At 49.4% G+C, this 14717-nt stretch overlaps 1 protein-coding gene across 1 annotated transcript; it reads right to left on the reverse strand.

The window, feature by feature from the left end:
* Positions 1 to 1124: 1124 nt before the first annotated feature.
* Positions 1125 to 10332, reverse strand: Arsh (arylsulfatase family member H). Its single transcript, XM_042054932.1, has 11 exons — positions 10203 to 10332; positions 9751 to 9811; positions 6864 to 7013; positions 6466 to 6587; positions 5429 to 5554; positions 4257 to 4680; positions 3934 to 4070; positions 3261 to 3395; positions 2886 to 3048; positions 2650 to 2771; positions 1125 to 2066 (listed from the first exon to the last, which is right to left on the reverse strand). The coding sequence occupies exons 1-11, from the start codon at positions 10330 to 10332 to the stop codon at positions 1714 to 1716; spliced, it is 1923 nt and encodes a 640-aa protein (XP_041910866.1). The 3' UTR covers positions 1125 to 1713.
* Positions 10333 to 14717: the final 4385 nt, after the last annotated feature.

Here is a 14717-nt window from a genome sequence, read left to right on the forward strand (position 1 = left end):
ATGACGACCATGGGGACACACCCATGCATGCCCAGGATGCAGTATGTGGCACACCCCCCAACTCCAGGTTCTACCCCTACATGGCCAGCAACATGCTGTGCTTCAACTCCAGATGCCCCCACGCATGTAAGCATGCACACTCTGCTCAGAGCTTTCTGATGTGAAGGACAGTCAGCATGACAATGGCTCCCTGCATGGGGTTTTCACTGCATGGGGATGATTTAGGCATTTACACCATCCACGCTCCTCCCCACCCTAAAAAGAAATCCTAAATCATTGGGAAATTTCCTCAGGCTGCTCCCAAAATCCCTGGGGCCACAGTGGGGCTTGGGAAGTTGGATGTGATGTCTTCTATGATGAAACCGATCTCTAGAGTCCAGTAGGATCTGTCTGACAGCAAACTCGTCTAGAGTCTCCTTGGAGGGCACTCAGGCACCTCCCATCATGCTTTGCTGCAGGACCCTGGGTCACTCTTTTCACTTCCAGGTTGTTTTTTAGGGTCACTTGACTGTACGTTTGTAGCATTTCAGATATGATGACATCATGATGGTGCTTGGCTATTGTCTACCATTTGATGTCATGACATTTCTGTTGCCTTCCTGACAGAGACATGATGACATCACAACAGTATTTGGTTAGTCTCTGAGGGCAGATGACTTTATAACGCCGTTCTTTGGCTCAGTATTAGAGATTTGATGGTATCACGATGTGTTTGTGGGAGTGTCCACCATCATCATCTGCATCTCTACCCATAAGTCCCCCTGCATGGGTCAGAAAAGAAGCACAGGTAGCATTTATAACATGACCACTTATTCTAATATGAGAATGTATGTTAATTTACTATGCGATATTTTATGCTAATTTATTACAATGACACACAGATCTCTCAATCTGCAAAATCTTCTCTGTTTTCAGGAAAACATGGAGGACCTGCTGAGGAAACTGAGGCATGGGCCTCCTGTGTCGTCATGCACAGGGTGGTAACTCACATATTTTGAGGGATAAATGATGGACAAGAAGTACCGTGTGAGCACCCAGTATCAGGGAGCATTGCATGAAGATCACCCTGCTCTCAGGGAGTACCAAGTGAGGAGCACCCCACTTTCAGGAAGGACTGTGTGAAGAACAACCTGCTGTCATTAAGCACAATGGGAAGAGTACCCACGTTGTAAGCGCAAGAGTCAGTGATCACTCTGTAAGGAGCACTACCGCTATCAGGGAGAATTGTGTAAGGAGTCCAGCTATCATCAGTTCAACAGCTAGAGAAAACTGCCTGGTGAGCACCCCTGCATCAGTGAGCACCACGTGAGGAGCATGGTGTTCTCCATGAGCACTGTGTGAGGACAATCTCTCTTGGCAATCACTGTGGGTAGCATCCAGTTGTCAGTGAACATTGTTGGGGAGCACAGATTCTCAGGGAGCACCATGTGGTGATCAGCCCGCCATCATAAGCACACGTTGGGAGTACCTCAAGGTCAGTGAGCAATGTGAGAAGCATCCGTAATGGTAGAGCACCATGCTGCGAGCACCCTGCCATCATTGAGCACCTCATGGGGATCATCCTGCCATCATGGAGCATTGCATGGGGAAGCACTCCTCCATCAGGGAGCACCACGTGGGACGTACACCACCCTCAGTGAGCTCTGTGTGGCAAGCCCATTGCCATCACGAAGCACTTCATGGGAAACACCTGGCCCTTGGTGAGAATCGTGCTCACGCATCCTCCCCCGTGCAGCCACAGAGTGGGAAAGCAGCACCACAGCAAGGCTGCAGCCAGGGCTTCCAGAGGGCGTTGAAGACAGAGAGCTGGCGGGGTGCGGGGGTAATGGTGGCTCTGTGCTTCCTCATAGCCACTGACATCTTGCCGAGCACCGTCTCGAACAGCGCTTCGTTGTCGGGGTTCAGCGGCCGTGACTCTGCCGGGTCTCGTGAGATGTCGAAGAGCAGGGGTGGGTCGTGGTGGGTGACATCACCAGAGCATGCGCACACACTACCGCCGTGGCAGCTGTCCGAGCCCTCCGGGGAGACATTGGGGGTGACGTAATGGGCCTTCCACACAGTGTTGCCTGCACAGGGGAAGAACCGCATGACAAAGCAACTCCGTGGACTTCCTTTCATGTGACTCTGTGACTGTCATGGAGGAGGACCCCAGGGAACACGCTCCACAGTGGGGGTAGGCCATTGTGAGGAGACCTTTTTGACCAGAATGGATTGTGCTAAGGTCATGGGACAGTCATCTCAAGATACTTTCAGAGGCTTCTTGCTGATCCACTTCCTCTCCCTCACTTCCTCATCCTCTGCGTTTCCCCTGCCTTCTCCCCAATTCAGCTTCCTTACCTCTTCCTCTTCCATTTACCATTCACTTCCTCCCAACTTCCTTTTCCCTTCTCATCACGTCTGGTACCCCTCCCTCTTCCTCTTCCACACCGGCTTCCTCTTCCAGTTCCACTTTCTACTCCTCTTCCCATTTCCCTCCTACTTTTTCCTCTTCCTGTCCCTTTTTCATTTCTCTTCCTCTTCCTACTTCCTCTTGTTTCCTCATCACCTTTGCCTCCCACTTCCTCTTCTCCTAACTCTTCCTCTTCCATTTCCTCTTCTCTTCCTACTTCTGGTTCCTCTTTGCTTCCACCTGGCCCTGTCTCCACTTACAGTCCCTCTGGTGCCACCGTATGCTGTGCAGGAAAATGCCACAATAGTGGAACAGGAACTCATGGTCCGAGTGCTGCACATGGCCCTCCAGCAATGGCATCAGGTTCTGGCCATCAATCACTCTGTGCAGGAAAAAGAGGAAGTCAGTGGGAGGGAAAGAGGCGGGATTTCAGTACAATCCTCCCCTGCCATTCATCCCTCAGGCCCTGCCCACACAAGGCCCAGTCCCTCATCACCTGTCCTGGGGGAGGATCCCGCCGCCCACGTGACTTAGTGTGGGGAGCAGGTCCATGAGGCTCGTGGGCTCCTCGATGACTCGTCCTGCCTCCAGCACTGTGGGCCACCTGAAGATGCCAGGCACACGCACTCCGCCCTCCCAGCCACCCATGCCGCTGCCTCCTGTCATGTGACCAGCGTGAAAATGGGTAGGTGAGAGGGCTGAGTGAGAGCGAGGTGACTACTGCTCATTCCTGGGTCCCGGGTTCAAATCCTGCATCCTACCCCACCTTGGGGGAGTAGTATGGAGGAGGGGAACATAGTAGCACAGGTGGTCTTTGACCTCCACACAGAGCCTGGGGGAACAGTAGTGCATTTTGGGAGCTCTCACTCACCCCTGTAAACCCCATTCCAGCCACCAGCTCGGACCCCACCCTCCTCTGCCTCCAGGCGGCCGCCATTGTCTGATGTGAAGTAAACCAAGGTCTGATTGGTCAGGCGCTCCCGGTCCAGAGCAGCAAGGACTTTCCCTGTGGGGAGGAGATGGGGGACAGGGGTACGTGGACAGTGTGTGAGCCTAATGTGAGTGCTTGGGGTGGAGCCAAGGGTGGGGGCAGGACCAAGGGTGAGCAAGAGGGCATGGGCAGAGCTTCAGGTGAGCACATGTGGTGGAGTGGGGCATCAGTGGTCACATGAGGTGGGGGCGTGGCCTAGCTTGTGCTTGTAGGTAAGGGGCCTCCCTACAATGAGAAGGTAGGCAGCAGTGGGGACCTACAATGAGCATATGGGGCGGGAGTGGGGCCTGCAGTGAGCACCCTCAGTGTCAGCCAGGATGTGGGTGCTGCGGGTCCTTGTATCACATGGGATGACATCATATTTGATTATTGAACAAGTTATTTCCAATGATGTCAAATGACAATATGGCGCTATCACTCAGCTAACAGGATGCTTCATCATTAAATCATGTCATGACATCACCAGCTGACGTTGCAGACATCCGGGCAATCATATTTACTTCACGAACTCTTTTTCATATGCGATTTCTGCACTCAGTCTTGGGACACTCACCCACCATCCAGTCTAGCTCCTCCACATTGTCCCCGTATGCCCCGAACTTGCTGCGACCCACGAAATTTCCACGTGTAGGCAGCGGCGTGTGTACATGTAGGAAGGACAGGAACAGCAGGAATGGGCTGCGCTTGTGCCTGTGACAGGAATTCAGGGGGGTCACATGACCACTCCAGACAACCCACAGCCCTTCTGCCAGTCATTTCCAAGGATATGCCCTCAACTAGCCTATGTCAATCATCCCTCAGAATACGTCCACAGAGCTCCCATGTCAATCACCCCTCAAGAACTGCCCCCAGCCCTTCTGCCAGACATGAAGTCACCTATCGATGAAGGCCAGCGCCTCGCTCAGCATCAACCCTGCCGCCCGCGCCTCATCAGCTGGCTGCTGGATGACATCATGATCACGCATGAGTATACAATTCCACCTGCGCACGAAGCCGTAGCTGCTGAACCAGGACAGGAAGAAGAGTGCAGCCAGGAATCCAGAAGTGGCCATGAGCATCCAAGGGACAGGAAACCAGCCTGCCAGGCGGGGCACCAACAGCAGGAAGGGGAGGGTGGCCAGCGCTGCTGACGTCACCCACAACTGGATACGCAGCCTGCTGTGCACTTCCGGCCAGGCACCAGCACTGCAGTCTCCCAGCAGTCCCAGTGGCATCCCATAGAAGAAGTCAAAGCCGTGGTTGAGCGGGTGTGCACAGTGATCACCACGGGATGCACAGCTCATACCCAGGTGCCACTTCCCTGCGTGGGCGAGACGGGTGGGAGGGTGACATCATTGGCATGTCATTATGTTGACACCACACCCTTGTTTCTGTCCACTTTTCACATATTCTAGGCCTGAACCATTTTCAGTGGAAAATACAGCCTGATGAACACTGGAAGCCCCCTCTACTCTGGGTGGCACCTCCCTCCATGCCAGGACTCCAGCATGAATCCATCACTCTGCAGTAGACTGCATATATCAGGTGACCAGCTGACTTCCCCTTGGTGCAGGGCTGTCAGGAGGTGTGGGTGTTAATGACTGACAGGTGTCAATCACCGGGCACCCTGGTGTCATTTTTGTCAGGAAGTCCCACTCCCTAAGTTCCACCTCCCCCTTCAGCTATGACCTCTCCTTACCTCTGATCTCTTCCTCTTCTCCCTCACTCTTCCTTCTCCGACCTGTGACGTCTTGCCCCTCAATTATGAACCACTCCCCTCCTTCACCTCTCTCCGTTCTGACTTATGACTCCTTCCCCATGACCTGTGACCCCTCACCTATGACCCTCCCTTTCTTCACCCTCCTCTCTGACCTGTGATCCCTCAGGCCTCCCTTCTGTGACTTATGACCACCCTCCCCACCTCACCTCTTCCATCTGTGACATGTGACTCTTGACCCCTTCTTTCCTCCTCTGACCAGTGACCCCCTCCCCTCCCACCACTGACCCCTTACCTCTCACCCATGACCCCTTCCCCTTAGAACCCTCCCCTTTCCTCTCTGAGCCCTGACCTATGAGTCCTGTGCGGTATCCCCTGTGTTGCAGCATCTTGGCGAAAGTCGTCTCGTTGCTCGGGAGTCCACCCGACCCGCCCAGCCACATGACATCACGGTACATGTTGTTGGGTGACGCCATGCCTGGGGGAGCAGAGGTCAGGGGTCACGGCACTGCCATCTGAAACTGTCTGCCTGAAATCAGTACCCTCAGGACACTATCATGACATCAGCACCACAGGACAATGATATCAGCACTCTCAGGAGGATATCATGACATCAGCACACCCACATCCCATCATGACTGTAAGTCCCGGTCTCTGGCCTCCATCTTTAGAGGCCCTGTCCCTGTGCCCTCCAAACCTTGACCCCTCCCCCAGTCTATTTAAACTGCTCCCTGGAAAGCCCCCTCCAACCCGAATCTCATTAAAACCTGGATATCAGCTTGTTGTGATTTGGCTTAATTGGGATTTTTGCTTCGGCAGAAAGCTCGTGTTAGGAAAATTCCTAACAATGACATCATCATAGTATCTTGATGTCAGTACTCTTATGCTGTCATGACGTCAGCACCCAAGACAATGAGCAACATCATGACGTCGGCACCCCTTTGATTTCCCACTACAGGAAACAGAGGGGTCACCATGATGATATGGAAGTATATTTACTTATATGTAATTTTATTTGAGTGCCAATTAACATATATTACTGAGAAATCAGCCAAGGAACACTGTCTTTGTAGACGCAGTGCATGTTGGGTAAGGAGCTGCCAGGGATAACATCTGAGCACTCCGGGTGGTGCATGCTGGGTAGCAGGCAGCTGTGATGAATACGTGGCCCCCACCTGAGCCCATGGGGTGGTACATGATGGGCTGCCTGCCGTGATGTCATGCACACACCCCATCAGAATGCACAAGGTGATGCATGTTGGGTATGGGGCTTCCTGCAATGACTTCAGGCACATGTGGCAGTGCATACTGGGTAGCGCACTGTCCACCTGAGTGCACAGAGCAGTGCATGCTGACGTCCTTGGTGACGTCAGGTCACGTGACACTCACCTGAGCGCACAGGGTAGCGCCCTGTGAGGAAAGCTGCACGGCTTGGTGAACAAACAGATGCAGCTGCCAGGTGCTGCGTGAGCATCACGCCCTCGCTCGCCAGACGGTCAATATTCGGGGTGCTGAGGGGGGTTCAGAGGGAGGTCATGTGGTGGTGGTGGGGTCAGGAGAGGTCATGGTATCAACGTGTTACTCCCCAAGCTAAGAATCAAGACTGACAGCTAGGGAGAGTGGTGTTATTCCTGTATCACTGCCCACGTCAGAGTCACATGGGCTGCACGTGACTTCTGTGACCACACTCTTCTGTGGGCAAACTTAGGCTTCTGCAAGATGGCTGCCGCCAATGCGGGTGAGATGTCACTGGGAAAAGGCGGGGGCTGAGATGTGACTCTGTTTACCTGACAGAGGTGTTCCCATAGCAGCCTATGTCCCCCACGCCAAGGTCATCGGCCATGAGCAGCACAATGTTGGGGCGGGAGTTCCGAGTCACAAACTCACCACGTATGTCTGTAAAAGCAAAGCAGAGGAACAGCCACAGCCAGAGGGTCCTGGAGAAAGGTGGGAGCAGCTTCAGTGTCAATCACTCCATGGAACATTCATGTTATTTCATATCCTTCAAGTTTCAGTGATGCCCACAGCTCACCCATTCAATCATCCCTCATACATGCCCACACACAGGAAATTGTGTATCCTCTCACCGTGTGCTTTGTGGTTGCATCTTCTTCTGTACTAGAAAGAAAAGCACAAAAAATAAATTTAAAAATATAAGTGCGATCACTTGTCACCTGCATGTGACCTGGCTGTGTCATCACGGTGACATCATTCTGATAGACTTAGGTCAACATGACCGCCAGGGTGGGGCTTATTTCATGCCAAGTGGGAGATATTTCTCAGGTTTACAGAAAAAGACATGACTTTTAATTGCAGCTCATTATGTGACCTGCTTCCCAGCAAGTGGCAGTAGTTGGAGACAGGGCCACTTAGAAAGGGTGGAGCCTAGATAGTAATTGTAAGCCCTTGTCTCTAACCTCCATCTTTGGAGGCCCTGTCCCTGTGCCCACCCGGAGGATGGTCAAGACGAGTCCGCCAAAATCTTGACCACGCCCTCAGTCTATTTAAACTGCTTCCCTGGAAAGTTTCCTGGTGGTCTCTTTCCTCACGTTCCTCCTGCGGTGGTCACATCGCGGATTCCTGGTTCCCCCGCAAGTCCACCTATCCTATCCTGGATATTTCTAATTTGGCTTATAGTGTTTTGGCTTGATTGGGATTTTTGTATCAGCAGATAGCTCACATTAGGAAAAAATCCTAACAATAATTATGTGCATTTCCTTCAAAGGGACACAGGAAGTGGTCTCTTTACTTCCTGTGCACTGTGATGTCAGCAGCTGGGTGTCAGCATGTGCTCCCATAATGCCCCACTCCATCCACCCCCTGCTCCCATGAAACCCTGCTCCACTTCATCCTCTCATGTTGCTCTTCTCCATCCTGTGCTCCAGTGATGCCCTGCTGTCTCACAGTCTCCCATAGTGCTCTGGAAGGCAATCTCAACGTATACCTCCCTCCTGTCATTTAGAAAGAAATGGTTCACATTTATAACAAAAATTCAAGCAGAAGGGGAGTGGCACTCCCAAACCCATTGCAAGGTATGCTGGGATAGCAGGGAATTACAGAGTGGAGAAAAAGGAGAACATGTCCCTAATATCGCCCACTCTGACACTTCCACAGACTCCTATGCAGCATCCCTGTGGAACTCTGAAGCCATTTCTGACAACCCTCAATCTCAGCAGTAGTGCTCCCCACTCCCCTGGGAACCAAGGACCTAACAACTGCCCACACACGTACTGAAATGTTGGGAACTTTCCATCATCTCCCTGAATCCTTGTGAATGTTCTCCAAATAGAACTCAGTTATTGAGCCGGGCGGTGGTGGCGAACGCCTTTAATCCCAGCACTCGGGAGGCAGAGGCAGGCGGATCTCTGTGAGTTCGAGACCAGCCTGGTCTACAAGAGCTAGTTCCAGGACAGGCTCCAAAGCCACAGAGAAACCCTGTCTTGAAAAACCAAAAAAAAAAAAAAAAAAAATAGAACTCAGTTATTGAATAGGGGCAAGATAACACTTAGGTGTTGGCTCAGTTAACAACTACACATGCATGTACTACTTCATGTTTTGACTCAGTCTCTAGGAAAGGGCAAAGTGATGCTCAGATGTTTCCCCTTACCTCATCTGATCAAGCAATCACTCTCCAGCCAATTATTGGTAATAACCCTTTTAAATAAGCCAATCATAATAGTTAAAGAACAACCTCTAGACACCCCTTCCTTCTGTGGCTTTTCCCTTTAAAAATAGCCTGTACCAGCCATTTGGGATCTTTCTAGCCTCCCGAAGGCTGGGAGACCCTGTCACGACAGAATTAATAAAATCCTCATGCTTTTACAGCAGCTGTGGTGTGAGTGGTGGTCTCTGGGAGGGGAGGGGGCGACTCCTCCTCGCTGATTGGACTCTAGGGTACAACATCCCTTACCCCACCCCAGGTCACAGACCCTCACTTAAGCATGAGCCCATAGAGACAAAGGAAGAAGACCCTGTACACACACAGCAAAGGATGTGGGATATCCTGGGCTAAAACCATTATAACTATTGATTCCTTATTAACTTCCAGAATACCAGGGGACCAGAGGCCCAGGTGAATGCATATACCCTCTTATCAGTTCCTGAAATTTGATAAAGAGGCTCATGGCTTCATTAAAACCAATTCTGATGGTGGTAGGGGCAGAATCGTGAGCACTATTTATACTTCCAGGGTCTTTGATATAACAGGGTTAGCTCAGTCACCCCAGTTACTTAGACATGGCTATTTTGTAGTAATTGTGTGATGTGTCGGGAGTCTGAGTTGCTAGTGATCAAGGATGAAGTTCAAAGGGAACTTGGGCAGTTGTTAAATTTTTCATCGCTCCCTGCAGCCTTAATTACATAGCCAACCAGGCAGGGTTGGGCAGGGTCAATAAGAAAACATGGGGTTTATCGGGCCTGCCTGATGTCACATGAAAACTACTTGGCCTTCTCTGATTCCCTCACATTATTGTGGGAGAATGTACAGACAGAGAAACAGAAATTTACATACTCCTGTCAATAAAATATACATTTCTCATCATAACTTGGACACCAGTCACTCCTGTCAATCAAACTTCCATCATGACCCAGACCCCAGTCATCCCTGTCAATCAAACACAGGTGATTTCCCATCAGGACCCAGACCACATTCACCCCTTTCAATCAAACACTCACTTCCCATCATGACCCAAACTCAAGTCACCCCTGTCAATCAAACAACATTTCCAATCACGACCTGAACCCAGCCACAGCTGTCAATGAAAGACAAGTCATTTCCCATCATGACCCTAACCCAGTCACAGCTGTGAAACAAACACACATCTTTTCCCACCATGACCTGGACCCCAGTTACAGCTGTTAATCAAATGTATCTCATTTCCTATCATGACTGGACCCAGTCACACTTGTCAATCAAACACACCATTTCTTATCATGACAGACAGATGGAGGGACAGATAGCTCCTGCCCCTGAGCAGACAACACTCCTGAAACACCCTCAACAGCTAGCACATGCTCCCCCCAATCCTGGGGTTCCCCCCTGCTCAGTAGCCACAGAGAACCATTGACCCTCTCCCCCCACCCCAGCAGTGTGATAATAAACTGAATAACCAACAGACTGCACTCACCCTGAGCTCCTGCTGCGGCTCCTACATGGGGACACAGTCCTTTCCCATCAGACAGGGACGCTGGCTGAGCCTCATTAGCATATCTGGTTATGTCTGCCCTTATTAGCATAATCAAGTATCCTACTGTCATATTAGCATAATTAAGTATTTTTCTGATCTCATTACCATAATTACATACTAATTAGGGTGTCTGGCCTCAGCAACCCCCCCTTCCAGACTCTTTAATAGAGAGTTTTAATGATAACTTGGGAAGAATGAAGCTGGGTTTACACAGAGGTCAAACCACTGGCCTCACAGGAACTCAGCTACCCACATGTCAATCAGCTTCACGGAGGACTTCTTTCAGCCAGAATTAATGAAGAATAAATTGGGAGGGGCCTGATGCATGCTGGGAGTGATTTGTGTATTGTAGGAGGGGCCTGGTACAGGTTGGGAGGGGCCTGATGCATGATGGGAGGGGCTTAGATATTATGGGAGGGGCCTTGCTTTACAGGAGAGGCCTGGTGCATGCTGGGAGGGGCCTGGTGCAAGATGGGCTGGGCCTGGGTATTATGGGACAGGCCTGTACATTATGGGATGGTCTATGTTTTTGGGGCAGGGCCTGGTGCATTACTGGAAGGGCCCTGTGTATTATGTGTGTGTATTATGGAAGAGGCTAGGAGAAGTCTATGCATGATGGAATGGGCCTGCGTACGATTTTTCTTGAGATCATCAGAGTGTGATGGATTAAAATGTCATATTTACAATTCCTAAAAGACTTTCATTTTCTCACATAATCAACTTGTAAGAGGTGGAGCACACTTGTAGGAAATGGTGGGTGTGCACGAGGATAACCTACTGGCTGCAGCAGACTGAAACTTGAGAAACCACTGCTACTTTCAGGGTTATTTTTATGATTCAGTCTCTAATACACATTAGGCCTGTGTATTATAGTTATCATTTTGGTACTTTCTAACTTTAACATGAAGAGATTTATTAGAACTGACTCCAATACAAAAAGCAGTATGAAATAAGGAATAGAGTAACAATCTCTGAGAGAGTTGAAAAACAACAAGGAAAGAAAACAGGAGGTAGAGAGAATCCTAGGTCCAGGAGAACTTTCTGTAAAGAACATTAAGGTGCCAGTTAGAGTCTGACCTGTCCCTTTACACATTTTATTGAAAGCTTATGTAAAAGGAATTCCCCTTTAAGTAGGTTTTGCTGAGAAAGTCGGCCTGGTGACTTTTTTCCAAGCTTACAAGTTTTAACATTGAATATTTCAATGTAAAAGCATAAGCGAATTTACACCTTTGGCAGTGAACAGAACATCTTCCTCCCACTATTAGTTCCCATTTCAGCATCACCAGCATCTGTGCATTACTATTATTTCAAAATATAGATGCCTTTATTGTTCAAATACAGTTGTAACACAGCCAAACTGCTGATTTCATGTTTCTTTCATATTTAGTTGCATTTCTAAACATCTATCAACCAGAAAGTCTGATGCTCCTAAATGCCCTATTGCCTTCTTCTCTAGGGGCAAATCTGAGTTTGAAGAGCACCTGACAAAATGTCTAAGGGCCTGTGTATTATGGGAGGGGCCTGAGGCATGCTGGGCCGTCCCCACAGCTGCTGTGCACACTTGGGTTCCTCCACGTTCAGCTACTGTCCCAGTGTCACTGTTATGCCTGTGTCAAGGGTCCCCAAACAAAACCACCACAGAGTCGGTATCCGATGCAAACACACTGGGGTTTACTGATTACAAGTTAGCAAAATCCGACACTCCCCAGAGGCTTCAGGGTAACGGGATTTTAAAGGGGAAAGCCGCAAGTCTTAGCGTTTGGGGATTGGGTAAAAGTATACAACTTTTGAATTAGTTGTTTCAGGTACAGGGGAATTTCAAAACAGACAAAATAGCAGTTAATCAAGTACCGACAAGGACGTTTGAAGCAAGCAGACGTAAACCAATGTTGTTTGGACAGCCTGGTGGGCTCACTTTGACCAGGGCTGGCAGTTTCTTGGGAATGTTTATGACTTTGCGGGGCTGCATTCACCCTCCCCCGACGCCTAGTTAGTTCCTGTCTTAAAATAGAGTTCTTTTGTCAAAAGCGGTTTGTTGTGCCCCTTCACCACCAAGCTAACTTGTACAGATCACCTTAAGGAATTCAGGTGGCCCTGCAGCTCCTGCTGGTCTAACCTTCTCCCGGGTAGCAATTTCTACAGAAACTTACAGCATCCAAGGTTGCAGCGGCTGAGAGGGGCGGGAATTTCCCAAAATAAAGTTAAATTACGCAAGAATCTCTACTACCCAGGCCTGTCTGGGAAGAAGACCGGTTCCAGCCGGATTCGTGTCGACCCTGCCCAACCAGACAGACGGGTTCCTCCCGGGGGACGGACGGACGAGAGGAGAGGTTAGAACGGGCTGGAACCGGCTGGCTCCTGATGCTCCGCGTTTGCGGTGAGTCTGGGTGGGAGGCAGAGGGGCGGGGGGAGCGGACTTTACCCGCGCGGACTGATGGCCTCGTCGTGGGGCGGGCGGGGGGGGGGATCCACGACGTGAGGATTCGGCGCAAAAAGCAGAGTGGGGAGAGGGAGGACAGAGGAGAAAGTTCGTCCCTCCCCCACCCTCGGGGGGAAAAAACAAAAATAAATCAAAGGGTCCTTTTTGGTCATATGGGAGGGCCATCACAGCCAGTTCCTGCAGGTCTGTGTGGGAAACCTTCGGGTGAAAATGTTGGTTGACAAAACAAAAAAAAAGAAGAGTTAGTTTTGCAGAAAAAGTTTGGAGGGAGACAGGAGAGATGACGAGTTGGCAAAATAAACCGAATTAAAACAGATGAGAATTATCAAAAACTGAATTAGGAAATGAAGCTTATTAAGAATGAGAATGGAAAATAAAATTTTTAAATTAAGAATTAAGTTAAAGAAGAAATACAGGCAGAAGTAAAATTTGAAAGCAGACCGAAGCGAAAATTAAACTAGAAATAAAATGAAGTGCAAAGTTAAAATTAAAAAAAAAACCAGAACACTGCTTGTTGGGCCTGTGTGTGGCACCCATCCCAGCATGGTATGTATGAAAAAAATAGGTAAATAAACAGATGAGAAAGGGACATGCATCAGAATCATGATTTCTATGAATTTTTGACAGAGCAAGATGTTAAGTGATGCTTTCAACCAAACACAAGATACTCAAAACTGAAAAGATTTTTTTTTAAAGTTTTAGAATGTTAAAGATTTTAAAAATGGTTTTTAGCCGGGCGGTGGTGGCGCACGCCTTTAATCCCAGCACTCGGGAGGCAGAGGCAGGCGGATCTCTGAGTTCGAGGCCAGCCTGGTCTACAAGAGCTAGTTCTAGGACAGGCTCTAGAAACTACAGGGAAACCCTGTCTCGAAAAACCAAAAAAAAAAAAAAAAAAAAAAATGGTTTTTAAAAGTGAATATTTTTCATGACTCCATCAAACTACCGTCTAAACCTGTGGGCCCTGGCACAATCCCAACCTCGCAGCAGGACAGGAAAATCCTCAGGAATCGAAATATTTGCACATGGCGGTTTAGAGGGCATTAACTGAATGATGAAATTTATCTTTAAATTCAGTTTCAACCGAAGCTAAAATTGATGCATGGTGGGTCTCTCCCATAATACACAGGCTCCTCCCACAACAAACAGGTCCCTCCCATAATACACAGGTCATTCCCATAATGTGCAGGCCCCTCCCATAAAACACAGATCCCTCCCCTTATACACAGGCCATTCCCATAATGATATGTTTAGTCCTGGTTGACACAGTGAAGTCAGCTCAGATGTTTGAGACACAGGTCATTGACTATAAGTCCATTTTTCAGTGTACAACACTCAGCAGCTAACATTTTACATGGTTCAAATTCATGTGTTCTCTTATTACTGGCATTATCCCATAAAACACAGATCCCTCCCCTTATACACAGGCCATTCCCATAATGCACAGTCCTCCTAGAATGCACCAGGCTATTCCCATAATGCACAGGTCCCTCCCATAATACACAGGCCATTCCCATAATACAGGGGTCATTCCCATAATGCACAGGTCCCTCCCATAATACACAGGCCATTCCCATAATACAGGGGTCATTCCCATAATGTGCAGGTCCCTCCCATAATGCACAGGTCCTTCCCATAATTTGCATGTCCCTCCCACAACACACAGGCCACTCCCATAATGAATAGTCCTCCTAGAATGCACCAGGCTATTCCCATAATGCATAGGTCCCTCCCATAACACACAGGCCATTCCCATAATGCAAAGCTTCTCCTAGGAATGTACCAGACCCTTTCCCACCATGTACCATGCCCCTCCAATAATATACAGACCCCTTCCTGCATTCACCAGACCCCTCCCATAAGAAAGTCTCCTCCCAGCATGCACCAGGCCCCTGCCAGAATTCACCAGGCCTCTGGGACCACACACTACACCCAGCATGCAATAGTCCTATTCCATAATAATAGGCACCTCACAGCATGTGTCATGCCCCTCCTATAATACACAGGCCCTTCCCAGC

Source organism: Arvicola amphibius, chromosome 4, assembly GCF_903992535.2.
Source record: "Arvicola amphibius chromosome 4, mArvAmp1.2, whole genome shotgun sequence".
In the NCBI taxonomy this organism is placed as follows: domain Eukaryota; kingdom Metazoa; phylum Chordata; class Mammalia; order Rodentia; family Cricetidae; genus Arvicola; species Arvicola amphibius.